Source organism: Lagenorhynchus albirostris, chromosome 13 (genome assembly GCF_949774975.1).
Source record: "Lagenorhynchus albirostris chromosome 13, mLagAlb1.1, whole genome shotgun sequence".
Taxonomy (NCBI): domain Eukaryota; kingdom Metazoa; phylum Chordata; class Mammalia; order Artiodactyla; family Delphinidae; genus Lagenorhynchus; species Lagenorhynchus albirostris.
In genome coordinates, this window is record NC_083107.1 from 4,599,362 (window position 1) to 4,618,302 (window position 18,941).

The 18,941-nt window shown below is 45.2% G+C and overlaps 1 protein-coding gene across 1 annotated transcript in view; it reads right to left on the minus strand.

Moving 5' to 3' along the window:
* The window catches only part of SLC9A4 (solute carrier family 9 member A4), a 57,619-nt gene extending 42,450 nt beyond the window's left edge, over positions 1-15,169 (minus strand). Inside the window, exons 1-2 of the mRNA XM_060169551.1 lie at positions 14,914-15,169; positions 9,388-9,851 (exon numbers count right to left, since the gene is read on the minus strand). Coding sequence (XP_060025534.1) covers positions 9,388-9,851; positions 14,914-15,169 — 720 coding nt within the window. The remainder of the gene's footprint in view (positions 1-9,387; positions 9,852-14,913) is intronic.
* Positions 15,170-18,941: the final 3,772 nt, after the last annotated feature.

Below are 18,941 nucleotides of genomic sequence, written 5' to 3' on the forward strand. Positions count from 1 at the left end.
AACGTGTGTGCTTCTTTCTCACACCATCAAGCAATTAACTCAATTTGACACCATCTACTTGGAGACAGGGTCGGATCCCACAGGTTGAGGGCTCAGCCCCACAGGACAACCTCTCCCCCGGCTTCAGATGCCCATCGCAGGTCCAGGTTGTCACCTGGGCTTCTAACCCACCGGCCATAGTTGAGAGGTTCCAACAACCTCACCTTGGGTTCGATTAATTTGCTAGAATGGCTCACAGAACTCAGAGAAACATTTTACTCACTAGATGACCGGTTTACTACAAAAGGATCAAATGATATCACTTATATGGGGAATCTAGAAAAAAGGGTACCAATGAACTTATCTACAAAACAGAAGTAGAGTTACAGAGATGTAGAAAACAAACTTACGGTTACCAGGAGTTAAGGGGCAGAAGGATAAATTGGAAGATTGGGACTGACATGCACACTCCTGTATATAAAATAGACAACTAACAAGGACCTCCTGTATAGCACAGGGAACTCTACTCAATACTCTGTAATGACCTATCTGTACATGTATAACTGATTCACTTTGCTGTACACCTGAAACTAACACAACATTGTAAATCAACTATACTCCAATAAAACTTTTTTTTTTTAATTAAGAAAAAAAAAGGAACTGCCAGGTGGGAGAGATGCTTAGGACAAGTTCTGGGGCAGGGGTGAGGCGCTTCCATGCCCTCTCCAGGAGCTCCACGCTCCCCGAATCTCCACCAACCTGGAAATTCTCCAAACCCAATCCTCTAGAGTTTTTACGGAGGCCTCATTACTTGCCATTGGTTGATTAAATCACTGGCCATGGGTCACTGAATTCAATCTCCAGCTCCTTTCCTGGAGGCGGGGATTGTGGGTGGTTAAGGGAGGGAGACTGAAAGCTCCAACCCCCTACTCACAAAGTCCATTCCACTGGCAACCAGCCCCCTTCCTTAGGTTACTTAGGGGCTTTCCAAAATTCGCCTCATTAGCATAACAAAAGGCAGCTCTCTTCACTTAGGAAATTTCAAGGGTTTTAATGAACTCTGTGCCCTGAATGGGGACAAAGCCCAAATATATATTTCTTCTTATAAATCATAATATTAGAAACACTTTGTACTGAACCCTGTGCCAGGCACTGTTTTAAATGCTTACCTGTATCAACTCACTTTAACCCTCAAACAACCTGATCTCCAGTTTACAGAACTGGAGAAAGGAAAGGAAAGGAAAGGACAGGAAACTGAGGCCCAGAGAGGTTAAGTCACTCATCTGAAGTCACACAGCTTACTAGTACAGGAGCCAGGACTAGAACCAAGGCATTTGGCCTCACTGTCCATGTTCTTGGGCACAATTTACTGCCTCTTGAATGGGATGTTCCTGGAGCTAGGACTTCTTTGAGGTAGGAAAATATAAACCAGGAAGAATCCTGGAGGAAAATTCACCCTCAAATGAATGTTTTAAAAAATCTTTCCTGGATTAGACGCAGCTTCCTCTGCCAAGCTGTTCCCTGCCATCTAGCTTGGTTTGAACTCGCCATGGCATCCTCACACCGGCAGGGTCCATGACCGTCCCCCACCACTGAGTGATGGGCAGAGGCGCTCAGCTCATCTCCGTGCGCACAGTGCCCAGGACAGCGTCCACAGACTCCACGAAGGTGCGGCAAGGAAGGACACTGAGACTCTTCTCTCCCTGCGTGCCTACCCGTGGTTGCATCCCACCTCTAGCCTTTAGTCTCAGGGAGCAATTCCAAAGTTCCATGATGGGAGCTGGTCAGAGGGAGAGCCCCCTGGTTTGCTGGCAGCTTCCCTGACAAATCCCAATTCAAGCGGAGTGTCACTCTTGGGAATCAGAGGAGGAGGGCTGCGGTCACAGCACAGCCTGGGCACAGCCTTTCCTAGGCAGCCTCAGCATCCGTGATGCTCAGAGCTCTCTGCTGGGTCCTACGATGATGGCGGGAGGCCTTCGGAGAAAAATCATGAGGGTCGACAAGGAACTAGTCAGCAAAGCTGGGCTGATAAAGGGATGCAAAGAGGAGATGAGAAGAGGTCAAAGGAATTCTAGAATAAGGGGTCAGGAAATTCAGGCTCTAATGCCAGCAATAAGAATGCATAATAAATAGAGGGGCAAATTGAATGAAAGGTATAAGGTCAATACTAAGAAACTGTTGTTACTGATGGGGGGCTGGGAAAAGCAGTGGGACTATATCTTTTGGATATTGAGCCGCATAGAATAAATTATATTCAATAAATGACTTCCCTGACAGTCTGTGTGTTTATAATAAAAATAACAATGAAGAAACGTAAGCACCTGCAGATCTGGTAATTCACCTGAGAGGCTCAAAGGACCAAGAAGGGCCAGTACAGACACGCGGGCACAGACGTGCCAACTGAAAATTGTTGCTCGCCGGCGGGTTCTACGAGGATGAAACCAACGGCCTCTGCAGTCGCTGACCTCAAACACCCTCTGAAAGGAGTTCAGGGCAGAGATCAGGAATGAGGCTCTCTGTGCCCCAGGTAGATAGTTTCAGGAGATTTTATGAGCCCAATTTCTTGCATCTTCTCATATCTAGAAAAGGACTAAAATCATTAACGGTGACATCTGCTCTTCGTGACTAGCGGCAACCTTCTGCCAAAGTGTGTGCTTTGACTCCACGAACCCCCTTCACCAATATCACATATATATGACCTCCCCTCTGACCTCTTTGGAGCAGTGCGTCCAAGCTCTCTGAGAGGCTATCTCCCAGGCTATGGTCCACATTTTGCCCCAGACAACTTAACTCACGACTTTCACGTTGTGCAATTTTTTTCAGTTGATAGACATCTGGGGACAGGGGTGTCCTCTGCTTTTAAGCACTGTATACTGCTCCTTCACAAAATGGGGACAGCAATCCTGCCACAGTAGGTTGTTATAAAGCTCTAAGAAGAAAAAGCAAATAAAATGCCTGCCAGTGTGACTAGCCCAAGGGTCCTGCTCAGAAACTTTATTGCATTGCAGCTCCCTCTACCACTCTCTCGTCCACCTTATGCCTAGAGAGTGGACTACAGTGGCAGCAAGATGCGAAATGAAGACATCACCAGAGGAAGGAGGGAAAGAAAGTGGTGGGGAGAGAGGGAGGGGTGAAGAACCAGCATGAAGTAGGAGTTAGGAGCAGAGATGCTCTGGAGCCAGGCTGCCTGGGTTCCAACCTCAGGGGGGGATGCCGACACCTCCCAGGTGAGGTGGAGGAGGGGACATGGGGCAAAAAGATGATAGAAACCGTGGTGGCATCACCTTGCTGCTTACTCAGCAAATTGATGCAGGAAAACCCGGGAGGAATACAAATATAAGAACGATCTGCCTACAATACACGAAGCAGTGCCGTGTTTAAAACCAAATGCTTGGGCTTCCCTGGTGGCGCAGTGGTGGAGAGTCCGCCTGCCGATGCAGGGGATGCGGGTTCGTGCCCTGGTCCGGGAAGATCCCACATGCCGCGGAGCGGCTGGGCCCGTGAGCCATGGCCGCTGAGCCTGCGCATCCGGAGCCTGTGCTCCTCTCCGCAGCAGTGAGAGGCCGCGTACTGCAAAAAACCCCCCAAAACCAAAAACCAAACGCTTGTTAAGAGGGAGCCAACCACGATGCATGTCCCTGAGTTGGTGTGATAAAAAATAATAGCCAACATGCCTGGAGTTCTCACTGCATGCTGAACACTCACTATACTGACAGCTTAAAGGCAATTTTCCAGTGACCCTGCGAGCTAAGTAATACCATCACCCCAATTTTACAGAAATTAGGCACAGAGATGAGCAGAATCTTGCCCGGAGCCACATACTGGACTTGGCCAAACAAGCCAGTTCTGTTTTGGAGAAAGCACTGGATTCCCTACCAACTGGACATGAGCCCAGTCTCCTCAGGGGTAACAGATTGGTTCTCTCCTGTTCCTCTCAGCTCCATGAGTTGAAAATTCAAAAGGTAAGAATAAAAGAAAAGAGATTGGGAAGAGACAGACCTGGGCACCCATGTCCGCTCTGTCATGGCCAGGCAGGATGCCCCTGTGCAATCTATTGTACTCCCTTTGCCTTATTTTCTTCATCTGTGAAATGTGACTATTAATTCAGCCTCACAGGAAAATCTAAGGATTTAATAAAATAATAAATGTACAAGTGACCCCATACAGGGCCTGGGTATAGTGGCTGCATCTCTCTTACTGCTATGATGCTGGCCATGAGATTTCAACTGGGGATACTAGTTATTATTTGAAAGCTACTGGGGTTTTGTCTCTTCTCCCTTTGCCCACCATTAAGGAAGTTCTCATGATTGGAGTCATAACCTAAAATATTCAGCGAGAAGGAGAAATAAGTGGACAAGAGACCTGGAGGGTCAGGTTCATTGCTCTTTCGAGGGTTGCATCTCCTCCGGAGCATCTCCTCTTTAGTGAGAGGCAGCTCTTTTCGTGGGATAAGGATCTGCAAAGTTGTCACATGTAACCCACTAATCACAGGTCTCTCTCTGGATGACTCAGACTTTCTGCTGAAAGAGCCCGCTTGTGACGGCTGCCCTCGGGAAGGCTCCCTCCTCAATGAAAGGGTGAGTCCAAGGCCCTTGGCTCAAAAGACAACTGCACTGCATTAAATACCAGTTGCTCTCAAACTGCTTTCTAAATCCGGCCCCGAGCTTCTCCAGTTTCACGCAGGGACGCAGAAGTGCCCCAGTACACACTTAATATCACTGTGCTGTGGGTGACCCCAGGGTGACCCCAGGGTGACCCCGAGTGACGTGTGGGCACCTCCATCCCCACCCCGGAGCCAGCACCGCAGCAGCTTCACCACGTGGAGGTCACAGCAGTGCCCTCAAGCAGATACTCTGGTCAGCTGAGGATTACAATTTTATTGGGAAATGATCATTTCAAAAAGAAAGTCCAAGTGGAAACAATTAAACTTTGGGAAAGTCAAACAAATGCAGTTAGCAAAGAAACCCCAGGCCGTGACTGGCTCTAGATGTAAAGTCTAGAGAAAACTCAGGCTGAAGTGAGTCTCCAGTTCAGAGGCAGCACCACAGAGGGAAAAGAGCCCCATGTTTTCATGGGTTGTTAACAAAGACTATGTCTCAGCAGCAAGGTTTGTAGGTTGTATCAAGAAAGAGCTTTTTGGTCTGTGAAAAATTAAGTGAGGTGATATCGTCATTGCTAAATTTCTCTAACCATTTAGGAAGGGAAAGTTGGATAATTATCTCAGAATGGGCTACCAGGAGGTTGCCTTGATGTTGACACAGATGAGCACCCTCAAGGGCATGGCTTTCGTGGGGTTACAGTCAGCAAGGGACCCCAAAGAACTTGGATATGAGTAAAATGAGATGCTCTCTGGATAAACTGTGAAACGGAGGCATCGTGGCTCAGAGGGGTGCCTTAGGAGGTGGAATTGGTTCCCAGCCAAGGGGACTTATTCCACTGTAACAAAACCCAAAGGACGAAAGCACCTGAAGAAAGAATAGGTGGAGACAAATCTAGCCCAGACCTTTCCCAGACGTAGCATCGTTTTAGAACAAGATATATCAGCTCTCACCACCTAAAGGCCGTCAACAAGTAGTTCCCAAACGTCAGCCATCCTCTGAGGTGCTGGTTAAAAATACAGATTCCCAGGCTCTGTTCCCACAGAGTCATTGCTCTTTGGCCATCTGAGTGCTCACCAAGCCCACCTGGGGGGTTCTGAGGCAGGTGGCTTGAGGGCCACACACTGAGAAATGAGATACGTAAATGGGATGGCAGGCTGGAGTCCAGGCTCCCCTGGCAACCGGCAGACAACTTGGCTTTCTGAGATGCTCGCCCAGCAGGGAAGAACAGGCAGGTCTGATGAGTCTAGTATCTCGCTCAATAGTTAGAGATTCTCATTATGAATAAATAACCTGGCTTCTGACTTCAAGTGTGGGTCTCCTCCACTTGGTGAATCCACCCCAGATATCTTAGATTATTTTCAAATGCTTTTTCCCCCAGTACTATCCATTTTGGCATAAAGTCCTCATGATAAAATATTGTGTGCCGGGCTTCCCTGGTGGCGCAGTGGTTGAGAGTCCACCTGCCAATGCAGGGGACATGGGTTCGTGCCCCGGTCCGGGAAGATCCCACATGCCGCGGAGCGGCTGGGCCCATGAGCCTCTCACAACAGTGAGAGGCCCGTGCACCGCAAAAAAAAAAAAAACAATTGTGTGCCACGATGAACAACAAGGTCCTACTATTGATATATAGCACAGGGAATGATATTCAATATCCTGGGATAAACCATAATGGAAAAGAATTTTAAAAACAATGTATATATGTGTATTACTAGGTCACTTTGCTGTACAGCAGAAACTAACACAACGTAAATCAACTGTACTTCAATAAAATAAATAAATTAAAATTTAAAAAGAAAAAATAAAGAAAATTATGAACAACAACACTAAAAAAATTGTGTGCCAGGTGAATTAAATAATTAATTGTAAAAGGGAGAAAAATTAAAAAACAAAACAAAACGTGTGTGATGTTCTTTGGTTAGGCACAGTCTCGGAAAACAAAACGTGAAACCCGGGGCAATAAAAGAATACGTTAGTCGGTTTGACTACATACATATTTAAAACTTTTACAGATAGAAGATACATGACTTAAAAAAATTTAAGTGACAGAATGGGAGAAAATGTTTGCTTTTTATGTAACATTCAACTTTAGCTAATTTAAAGTTTATCTAAAGCTTAAAGTTTAGATAATTTAATGAGTCTACAAATCAATTAAAAAAGAGAAAAACAGCAACTGGTCTCAAAGAAAAATTGACAAGAAGCGATATTTGCATACAATAATTGGGACATGCTGATAAAAAATTACTCATTGTTTATAGGAAATTCAAATTTAACTGGTAACCTGTATTTTTTTTTTTAAGTCTGGCAACCCTGAAAGGACGTGAACTTCCAATTCATAGCGTAAGAAACACTAATGATCCACAATCTTTGAAAAGATGCTTCATATCATCATGCAGATTATAGCAAACATGTGTCATCCTTTTTTGCTCATTAGATGGGAAAACATTAAGAAAGCAATGCCCCTTGTTGACAATGCTACAAGGACATATGCACTTAATACACCGTGTGTGGAAATGCAAGCCCATAAAGATTTCTGGAAAACCTTGGCAGCCGTATACATAAAAACTAAAATTAAGGTTTAATATACTTGGTAAAGTGAGAAGGGTTCTGAATGGCTCTACTGCAAGTTGCCCCTGCAATCTGACCCCATGGTAAGGTCCCGCAGCCCAATTACCCTCCTTATCAAGGGACCAGGCACAGTACTCGTATATCCATGTGTACTGGGGATAACTTCCCTGACAGCCTGTGGAATTACTCAAAAGACTTTGATGGGCTTCCCTGGTGGTGCAGTGGTTAAGAATCCGCTTGCCAATGCAGGAGACATGCCGCGGAGCAACTAAGCTCGTGTGCCACAACTACTGAGCCTGCACTCTAGAGCCCGCAGGCTACAACTACTGAGCCCGCGAGCCACAACTACTGAGCCCGTGCTCTGCAACAAGAGAAGCCACCGCAATGAGAAGCCCGTGCACTGCAACGAAGAGTAGCCCCCGCTCACCGCAACTAGAGAAAGCCCGCGCGCAGCAACAAAGACTCAATGCAGCAAAAAAAAAAAAAAAGACTCTGAAAAAGAATAGATACATATATATACATAACTGAATCATTTTGCTGTACATCTGAAGCTAATACAACATTGTTAATCAACTATGTTCCAGTATAAAATAAACATTTACAAAAAAAGAGAGCAGGGGTCCTCGTCTCATTCATCATCGCCACCCAAGCAGTTAGCACTGTGCCCAGAACACAATAGGTATCAAATGAAAGTTTGTTAAATAAAAACTAATAAGTCAATCACATCATACCCTAGGAACCAGGAGGTACCCCATCCTTCTACTAGTTCCTCCCGCAGTCCCTGATAGCTCACCCGGTTCCCCAGTGCAGCACCCATGTGGCCCGGCATGGTGTGCGGTGGCCTCCTACCCCGGGCTGTGAGTATAGGTGACGAACACACTTGTCATTAGTCTCATCTGTTTAGCATTGGTGTCACTCTATAACCTTCTGGTGGGAATCCCTCCTTCATCATTTGAATGAAGAGGAGGTGATTATAGCAGCATCTCTCAAATTTTTAAGTATACCTACTTTTAACCCGAAAATTTCACTTCCAAGAATATATCCTATAAAAAGACTCACAAGTACGAAAAGAGATGCCTGCAGACACAAGAATACTTATCGCAACACTGTTTTTTAAAGTGAAAACTTGACAACCACCTGAATATTCACCCATCAAGAACTGGTTAAATAAATCTTTATAAATGTAATCTATGAAATACTCTGCAACAGTGGAAAAGACCTAGAAAGAAGTCCAAGATTTGTTACATCTAAGCAGTACATGTGATTTAATGCCACCCACTTTATGTAGAATGATGTGTCAATACATCTATATCTGCGTACGTATATGCATGTGTCCATGATAAAAACGGGGAGAGAAACGCAAACTGGATCCAAGCGGGAGGGAAGAGGGTCAGGCGGAGGCTTTTGTGTTTTATGCTTTATGATTCTGTACTATTTAAGTCTTTTACACTGAAAATGCATTCTAGTATTACTTATGTGACGTGATATAAATGTAAGAATAAGAAAAGTACATCAAAATTTATATAAAATCACATAGACTAACTCCTGGTGAAGGTTTGCAGTAATGTAAGGAAACTGGGCAATGCGGCAGCCAATCAGGAAGAGTTCAGCGCCTCTAGCCAAAGTCATCTCTGGGCCTTAATGCTCTGCGCTGATCTGGCCTGTAAACGCTTCTCGGCCTCTCTCTGGAAGGACTCCTAAGCAAAGCTGCTCCGTCACATTCTCCGTGGGAGTCACGGAATTGAGACTGATACACAAGCCAATGCATTTGTGCAAATCCTCCGTCATCTCTCTCCCTACCCCTACCTTTTATTTAACTTCATCATCTAAAACAGAGCTTAAAAAGAAAGCATATAAAGGGAAGGAGGGTGAGGTCCCGTGACTGAGAGAAAATAAGACACAAGTACTGCTTGTCCTAGTGCGAAAGCCCAGAAGGGCCTTAAACCCAGAAGAGCCTTAGACCCAGAAGAGCCTTTAGCCACAGTTTCTGCTTGCTCAGTGAAACACCGAATTCGCTAAAGAATCATACTTCCTCTCTCCTGCTTCTCCTTTAAAGAAGCCAGTGGATGGCAAGCAGTGTAGTGAGTAAGCGTGGCCACTGTGCAGATCCCAAGGGCAGTGGCCAGACCTGGGGCCACACTGCCCTGGCCCATCTCTGTCCTGCTGAGGCCCAGGCCTGCCTGGCCTTCTCCACCCGCCAGGCCCCTTGCCTCCCTGGGAACGGCGGGGGGCCGCATCTCACCACGCTGATGCCGTCGTTGAGGAGCGCCTCCCCAAAGATCATCATGTACAGCTGCTGATTCACCCGCGCCTCTTCGAACACGGCCAGCACGGCCACGGGGTCCACGGCCGAGATCAGGCTCCCGAACAGCAGGTTATGAAGCAGGTTGACGTCGCTCAGGCCAAAGGCCTGGACCTGGCAGACGAGGTAGAGCGAGAGGCCAATGCCGAAGGCATTGATCAGGGCCCCCAGCCCTGCCCACCACAGGATGGATCCGATGTTCTCGAAGAAGGGCCGGGTGGGCATGAAGTACCCGCCCTCCAGGACGATGGGCGGGAGGAGGTACAGGAAGTAGATGCTCGAGTCCATGACCGGAGGTGACTTGTGGTCGGTGCCGAAGATGATGGCGCCCACCAGGGCCCCCACCAGGATGAGCAGGCAGCTCTCAGGCATGAGGCCCGGCAGCCGGTGGGAGAGGTGGAAGCCTGCGGAGAGCGGAGAACCACGTTTAGATGTCGGCAAATGACCCGGCTCTGGCCCCCGGGACGCCAGGGGAGGGGTGTGCGAGAGGCCTTTCGAAGCCACACAGGTGGCGGCCTCTCCGGGCCCAGCCTCAGCACCCATCTGCAGCAGGAGCTGCACGTGTGGCTGTGGCTTGGTGTGAGGAAGTGCTTTCCGTGCTCAGTGCAGGTACCAGCATCTTCTCAGCCAGCCGTGCCCTCCTGTTTTCCCCATCCTGAGGGATCTGAGCGGTGGAACTCTTCTGCTCTCATGCAAAACCCACCTTTGAAGCTCCCGCAAGAGTCTATCACAGAGACGTAAACCCCAGCTTCTTCCAAACTTACCTCAGCTCACTTCCTTCTCCACCACAAACAAATGAATACACATGAAAAGTCTTTATTTTGTTTCCTTTATTTAACCAATGACATTGCCACCCAGTCAGCCACTTGAGAGGAAATCAAGTCGCATTCTTATGGGGACCCCGTCACCTTTGCCCCTTCGTGCAATTGGCAACCTATTTCATCAGTTATGTCTCCCACTAGCTGCCCCGGAAGTCCGTCTCCTTCTGTCCACTCCTGCAGCCACTGCCTTCACTGAGGACCGCCCCACTTCTCGTCCTACTTACTGCGGTGTCTTCCTGATCTCCTCCCTCTCCCTCCCCCTCCCGGTCTATTCCACATCCTGCTGCCAGATGACTATTCTACACCACGTTATCTGATTGTTCAATTCCCCACCTAAGACTCCACACAAAGCAACTCATGGAATTTAAACTGAGAATATTTGTTAAGCATCCCTGTGACAAGAACAACCCACTGTAAGTCCTGGGAGGGGGAGGGACCAAACATGTTTTCTACAATTCCAGCTACTGATGAAATTTTAGAAACGTTCTTAACAAATAAGAAGATAAAGCCAATATAATGTATAAGTATACAGAGAAGTGTATATTGAATATATCAACAAATACGACAAGAGATCCAGGCACAGCAGGCCACCTGGGGCTCTCCCCGAGTCCGTATCCCACACACCCTGCACTGTCTTCATGCATCCTACCTTATAGCCAAGCCTTTTCATCCTGGAGGCCTCCTTTCTTGTCTTGACGTATTATTATCGTTGCCTGCATTGTCCTTCTCTCCACCTTATTTTGGTCCTCTGCTCAATCCTTGAGGCTAAGCTTTTCCCAATCTCTTCCCAAGGGAATAATATGTCCTCCTTTGAATTATTGTAACATTTTATCTGTACCTGTTCAACAACGATCCCTTTCTACCATTTTTGGTCCATGACTTTTCTCCCCTACTAATCTCTAAACTCCTCCAACTCAGGCAGGATGGTACACATCCTTATATCTCCCCAAAGCGCTTAGCAAGATGTCTTGTCCATAACAGCATGTCTAATTGCTCAAAGAATCTTTCTTAAGTGTATAAATGAATGAATGGACAGGTCAGCTGTTCATCAGAGAAGCTCTTGCATGGGAAGGAGAAGTTGAACAGGTTTTGGAGAATGAGTGGGACTTACATAGTTGGACAACAGAGGGAAGGCATTTTAGGAGGGGAGAACTCCAGGAGAAAGAGGGGAGAGACAGGGATGGCCCAGCCAGATAGTTTTGACGTTCACCAAGGAGATTCATCTGGCCAGAGCAAATTTTAATTGGGAAGAGTACTGATTTTTAAAAACAAATTTTATTGGAGTATAGTTGCTTTACAATGTTGTGTTAGTTTCTGCTGTACAGCAAAGTGAATCAGTTATACGTATACATATATCCCCTATTTTTTGGATTTCCTTCCCATGTAGGTCACCACAGAGCATTGAGTAGAGCTCCCTGCGCTATACAGTAGGTTCTCATTAGTTATCTATTTTATACATAATAACAATAGTGTATATATATCAATCCCAATCTCCCAATTCCTCCCAACCCCCCTTCCCCCTTGGTATCCGTACATTTTTTCTCTATGTCTGTGTCTCTATTTCTGTTTTGTAAATAAGATCATCTATACCATTTTTTTCAGATTCCACATATATGCATTAATATATGATATTTGTTTTTCTCTTTCTGACTTACTTCACTCTGTATAACAGGCTCTAGGTCCATCCATGTCTCTACAAATGACTCGATTTCATTCCTTTTTACGGCTGAGTAATATTCCATTGCATATATGTACCACATCTTCTTTATTCATTCCTCTGTTGATGGACATTTAGGTTGTTTCCATGTCCTGGCTATTGGAAGTGTACTGATTTTGACCAAGCAATGGAGGGCCTGAAATTCAAGTCTAAGGACGTAGGCTCCCTCCCATAGGTGTTGGGGCCATGGAATGTCTCCTTAGGAAGTTTTAGGTTCAGCCATCCAAAAACACGTGGGTTTCCCTCACCACAGCTTTGAACTGCTCCATCCACTATCAGCAGGCAGGTTAATACAATGGAGTATCAAGAGACATTATTCCAAACCACAGAGCCCGCTGGCTTCAAGATCAGCTTAAGGCCTCCTTCTAAAGTCCTGCTCTGTCCATTTCCTAATAACAGCTTCCTTCTTCTCCTCTCTCCTCCTCCTTCTTCAGTTCGTGCTCATTTTAACCACACTTAACTTTTTAAATATGTAAAGTAGGCGGAAGAGCCCATAGTGTAATTTTCTCAGGCCCTGTGTCTCCCGAGTCTGGTCCTGCTTCCAGGGATCTAGTTTCCTGAAATGGATCCAATGTCACCTGCCTGAAGCCAGGTTGCATCTACACAGTGATAGCAGGAAGAGGGTTTAACCTGTAAGCAGGGCCCTTTAAGGGAAATGCTATGTGAATTTCACATTTCAAAATTCTTCTCCCCTTCCATAATGGACAATAGAGTCAGTCACTTTGAGGTTTTAGTTCCCTGGCCTGAAACTTAAAAGGCCGCGAATGACAAAGTCCAGCCTGAAAGTCAAAGATGGCCCTATCTGAGCACCTATTAGGCAGCGCTAGATTCACCCATCTTCCCCCTTGAGGCTGGGGACCACAATCATTCCTACACCTTGCCTGGGTGCTCAATAAATGTGTCTTGATAGAATGACGGAATAAAAGAACACTAGCGATTATTAATTATATTTTGATTCAAGATTTATAATATAGAATCTAAAAAAGCGATACGGTTTCCTTAAGTGTTCAAGTTTTATGTCATTATTATTATTTTTTTTGCCCTAGGTGAACAAGCTACCATATAGAAAGCTACAAGACCAGTACTTGCATCACAGTATATATTCAGTAAATCTGACCTTCTTTTCATGTACAATATAAAAATGATCTGAATTCTTAAAGGCCAGTAAATATGAATTTGTGCTTGAATAAGCGTGATCCAACTGATAAGCTACTTCAGTTATTTTCTTTTTCTAAAGTATGTTGAGTTGCAACCACATGAACATCAAGAACGTTTAAACAGCAATTCTATGAACAATAGGGTCCTTACAGGACTCTGAACTTGTAGATGTAGTCTGGGCACACACAACACCTCTGAAGGACAACCTGTGTCTTATGCTAACATAAAACATATACTTCGCGCCTTGAGATGTTCACTGATATAGAATAGAAGCCTCTTTTCCATTAGAAAATTCTTATTTGTACCAAAAAGAGATCTCAGCAATAATTTCACAGATGAACGAACTGAGACGAAGAAAGACAGAGCTAGTCAGTGGAATCAGCTAGTTTCCTGATTCCAGACCAACTTCACCCATCACTGTGAAAAGGAAGGGAGTGGGTGGGGTCAGAATCTCTGACCTTTTGACAAAGGAAAACGCAAGATCACATAAGACCAACTTGAACGTTCTCAGTATCCACGTGGTTGCATGACAGGTGTTAGACCCCTAGCTCTGAACTGAGAATACCATCTCTTTGGAAACCCCTTTTTACTTGAGCCCTTCTCAGAAATAATGTGCAACCCTCTGTGTCATTTAGTCATTTGATAAACTGCACAAGAGTTCTTCAAACTAAGAATTTCATTCTATCTTCACATCTTATGAGCTCAAAATGGACAGCAGTTATGACGGGCACCTAATGAATATGCCAGCACCCCCCAACATCCATGGGCAGGGAGTTAGATGAAAAGACAGAGCCCAGTATCCTGATGCCAAGGAGTTAACTGCCCGATTTCATGGCTCACCCCATATTTCACAGCTGTTCCAGAGGAAACATATAAACAAGCTCTAACATGATTCATAGGGTCTATTTCAATGAGGCAATCTTATCTACTCAAATAACAAAGTTCATAACTAAAGCAAAGGACACATTATTCTTGACAATTAAGATATTCGTATTAGTTTCCCACTCTGAAATAAGCTGTTTCTAAGGAGACAAGGGGGTGAACTTGGAAATTAAATGGTCACAGAGTGGAAACCATCACTTTGGTTTGGGCACAAAGAACCCTGGTTCGAATTTCATCTATTAACTTGAATCCACTTTATGTCACAAGAGGAAACCAGGGGTGCTTCACTGGTTCCATTCGACTCAGGTGTAAACAAAGATTTTGCTGACAGATACCATCTCTGTCCCACCACATCCCATCCCTGAGTGATACGAGTTGCTTCTGGTTGCCTTGTTTCTTGCTTTCTGTCAATTTTCAAGGAGCACATGCCACTTTTAAAGAATAAACAATGCGCGTCGTTGATGAAGCCCATGGTTCCATGGCCAAGAATGAAAGAAGCACATTTTACAGAAGAATCATTCTACGGTTCCAGAAATTTCCAACGGGCATCATTCCAAGCTCGATATATTTTACTCTGTATTTCTTAAAGCATAGAACTCGAGATTTTTTGATGCCAAAAAATGTCACATGGTTGTTACCCTGAAAGGAGAGGAAATCAAAAGAACCGAGATCACAAATGTAGGTTCTTAAATTTCAAAACACAACCTGAAGTATTAAATGGCTTGACAAAAATCAGTTATGACTTTCCCTTGACTCAGGAATAGAATTTTTTATGTAACAGCAGCAAGAGTTAAAATCCACTTAATTCACCATCACCAAGGCATTTTCACACACCTTATCTCACGTGGAAAACAACTCCCCAAACCAGGTAGATGTTTGGGGCCTTACCTATTTTTGCAAGGGATGCTAGGAGGATCCAGAGGGTGACCTCGTAAGGAATTTGCACATAGTCGTAATCCAGTGCGAAAACAGATACCGTCTCAGCTGGCTCAGAGCCGGCAGCAGCAAACTGAACATCAGGCTCATGCTGGGGAGAGGCATTTGTGGATTCATTCAAATCAGAAGATGCTCCACCACACTTGAGGGCCACCAGGAAGAACAACCAACTCCAAGGACCGAAAGGCACAAGCATCTGCAAACCCATGCTGTGGGCTTCTCTCACTGTGGGTGCCTTCGTGCGCTGCACTTCTGAAGTGAGGAGGGTTTCCAGAGAGCGGCAGCATCTACCTGGGTCACAGGTGAAACACGCACAGTCCGTGGGTCATTCCGGGAAGAGTCCGAGCACGTCATTGAGTTCTGAGTATAGATATTTTCAAAATCGCCTTTAAAGTATCTGTGTTCAGGCAACTCAGCCTCTGGCCCAAATGCATCTAGTCATTCAATAGACTTGAGAAAGCCCAGGGAACTACCTGTGCGACCTTCATCCGATCGTGATTTGAAGAGCAATCTATGAAGCAAAAATACTTCTTCATTCAAAGCTGTTTCCTCACCTCATTGCACACTGGTTTCGCTTTGTGAGTGAAAATTAAAAAGGGCACCACGGTGCTCATTCCAGATGTCACTAGAGCCCTTCTAACCAGGAAGAGAATTCTTCCCTCTTTTCCAGATCCTAGAAAAGGAGCTACCTGTTCTGCACCCCGTCCTTATCTCCTCCCCCTGCTACCTCACTTGTTTTGAATGGCCGAGGCTGCAGGTAGCTCTTGAAAAACACTTAATTATTTGCTTAGATATGACTTTTGTAATGAAATGCTTTCCCTGAGTTCTCTGGCGGGGGTTACACTGCTGACACCTAGTGGGCGGCCACAATACTACACCTTGACCGGTTCAAGGATGAATGACGGCGTAATTCTCATCCAAACCAGGGCACATGTGAAAGTACAGGAGACCTATTAATAATCATACCAGACCACAGCTGGAAACCAGAACAGTGCTGGAAAACTGTGGCATGTGGTCACTGTAAAAGAGGAAGGAGGGGCTTCTCTGGTGGCGCAGTGGTTGAGAGTCCGCCTGCCGATGCAGGGGACACGGGTTCGTGCCCCGGTCCGGGAAGATCCCACATGCCGCGGAGCGACTAGGCCCGTGAGCCATGGCCGCTGAGCCTGCGCGTCCGGAGCCTGTGCTCCGCAACGGGAGAGGCCACAGCGGTGAGAGGCCCGCGTACCGCAAAACAAAAAAAAAAAGAGGAAGGAGGAGGCGGCAGCATAGAATATGTCTGGACAGTAATTCAAAACACGAAGCTCTAGCGCTCCATAAACTTTACACAGTATTAAAAAAAAGAACAAGCAGAGGAACAAGCTCCATGAAATACCTCTGAAAACCAGTTTTGAAAAATTCTGTGGCACATCCAAACTTTTCATTTTAAAGAATCGTGTTATTACGGCCTATTTGTTTAAAAGAAGCAGAATAACAGACTGTTTGTGGAAGAATTTTGAGATGCATGCCATGAATCTATTCCTACTTCCTCTACATCTGGCCGATGACTGCAGCCAAGTCACTTACCTTTCAAAGCGTCCTTGTCTAAAAAGAGGGAACGGAATAATATCTATCTCATCGAGTGGCTAGGATCATTAAATGAGATAAAGCAAGTAAAGTATCTGGCATGTAACTGATGCTTAATAAATGTTAGTTTCTGTTATTAATCACATCTGTTATTCTATCTGAGGATAAGAATTCTGTTGCAATGATGAACAATGCTCAACAGAGAATGAGAATTATTATTCATAATCCATAGACTATCTCAACACCTATTCCATATCAAACTGCAGGGTGATTTGCATCTTTTTTCTTCATTCATATTAGTGCATGTAGATGGTTCCCATTTCAGCCCCACACTCAGCGAAGATCACTGGAAAATTGAGGTGGAAAATGTTAAGGAAAGCTAGCTTCTAGACGTAACTTCTTAGTAAGGCAATAGAATTAAAAGCTCACATTTGGATTTTTTTTCTTCTCTTTCCTTCACAGTTTGCCTCTAAAATTGACCAGATCCAGTCACTAAAACGAGACTATCAGGTGAACCACAGATGATGACTATACTGGGTCAATTTTTTTTTTCAGAAAAAGTTACATGAATAGCCTTGTGATGGACAACTTCTTTATAATAGATATTTTATCTTTTTATTTGAATTTTATTTTATGTTTCTTCTAAAAAGAAATGAGAGAGAGCGTTTCCCATGGTGCTCTGTGGAAAGACCAAAACTAAGCACTAGGAAGCCTCTGTCCTCAGGCATTAATTATCTGACTGACTTTGAGAAAGTCACTTTACCTGTTTAAGCCTGAATTTTGTCGTCTCTACAATGAAGATGCTATACCAGGTATCCTTTTCCTGCTCTAAATTTCTGAATCTTTGTGAATACACGACAACATGTTTTCATCAATTGATAGCTGATGGTGTCAGATAAGTGATGCCACTATAGGGAGGGTAATAGAAGAAAAACTAGAATTCTGTGGCGTCCTGCTATCTTCTTCCAGGATGAGGTTTCCTCGTCAACCTGGTCAACTCTTGGTATCACTTCCACCCATGCAGTAGTGCTTTCACACAGCTGCCTGAATGTTCTTTCTAAAGTGCCTTCTTAATCCGGGTTCCCTACAAAACAGTGTACGACAAAGATTACATGAATTCTGTAAACCAAAGGCAGCAAGAGTAAGAGAAAAAGGGAAGCAAGGGAAAAGCACTTTCAGAATGACAGCATGAGAGCCCTGGAGGCTCTCCCTAGTGGGAAAACCATCACTGGTGAGAACTGTTAAAAATTAAACAAAAAAAAAACAACCAAAAACAACCATTCAGTCTCTGGAAATGGTACTGAGAGCATACAGAAATTGAAGACAATCTTCTAAATATTGGTAAAACCTGCAAGAGTCTGTGTCCTGGACTGTTTCCCTCTCCTACTTCCCAGTTCAGTGTGAGGAAAACTCTACTCTGGATGGGCACAGCCAAGAGGATGGGGCTCCCTTTTAACCCCAGCTCCCTGTCCAGGGCTACAGTTTCTACCCAGAAAATCAGGCTGTCAGTATTTGTCATCAACGCCCCTTCCTCGCCCCAAGAAATGTGTTGCACAAGCTCTACTGCAGGCAAGTATGGCTGAGAGATCTCCTCTTCTAGAAGCCCCTACTCGCAGGCTTGCAATTCTACCCCAGGCATGGCAGGCCAAGAATAAAGGGCCCCAAACCCTCTCGCCCTGTCTTGCTCATAGGGCTGAGTTTCTGTGCAAAGGGAGACAAGCCAAGAAGAGTTGGAGCTACTGCCCCTGTTCAGCACCCGATTCATAAAGCAGGAGTGTCTCTCTAAGAGAAGCAGGTTGCTGTTCCTGTATCCCTTTTCAGAGCAGTGGAATGGAGGTTCTGTTAAAGTGGGACGCAGCCCATAGAACAGAGAACTCCATAAGTACCACTAAGGGAACTTGCTTTATTTGGAACAGAGTGTAGGGAAGTTCAAGCCTAAGGGCACTGTCAAAAACAATGGACGTTTAGGTAGTGAGCAAGTAGGAAGAGCTGGTTGCTCCATGGTATCTATACACGAAAGGGTAGACCGGTGAAGAGCCATTGTGGGGTCAGAGAAGTGTCAAAGACTGGCCTCAAAGTTTACTCCTGTGAAAATTACCCTGCACTTTAACTGAATCAGACTGTGGAGCAATTTCTGACACAAGGCATGTAGAAAACAGTAGATCATTCAGCTAGCAATTACTGGGTGTGGAGTGATATCAACAGACAAATCAGACCAGATAGAAGCTTCACTGGGAGATCAGTGAGAGTAAAAGAGAACCCCGGTTTCACTGTCATCCTGGGTGAGAGAGGAAGAGGTCAAGGGGATCATGAGAATGGCCAAGGCTCTACCGACTGAGGGCAGCATTAATGTCTGCGTAGAGAAATAGACTTTACTGAAATAGTTCATCCAAGTAGCTAAACAAATAAATAAGCAG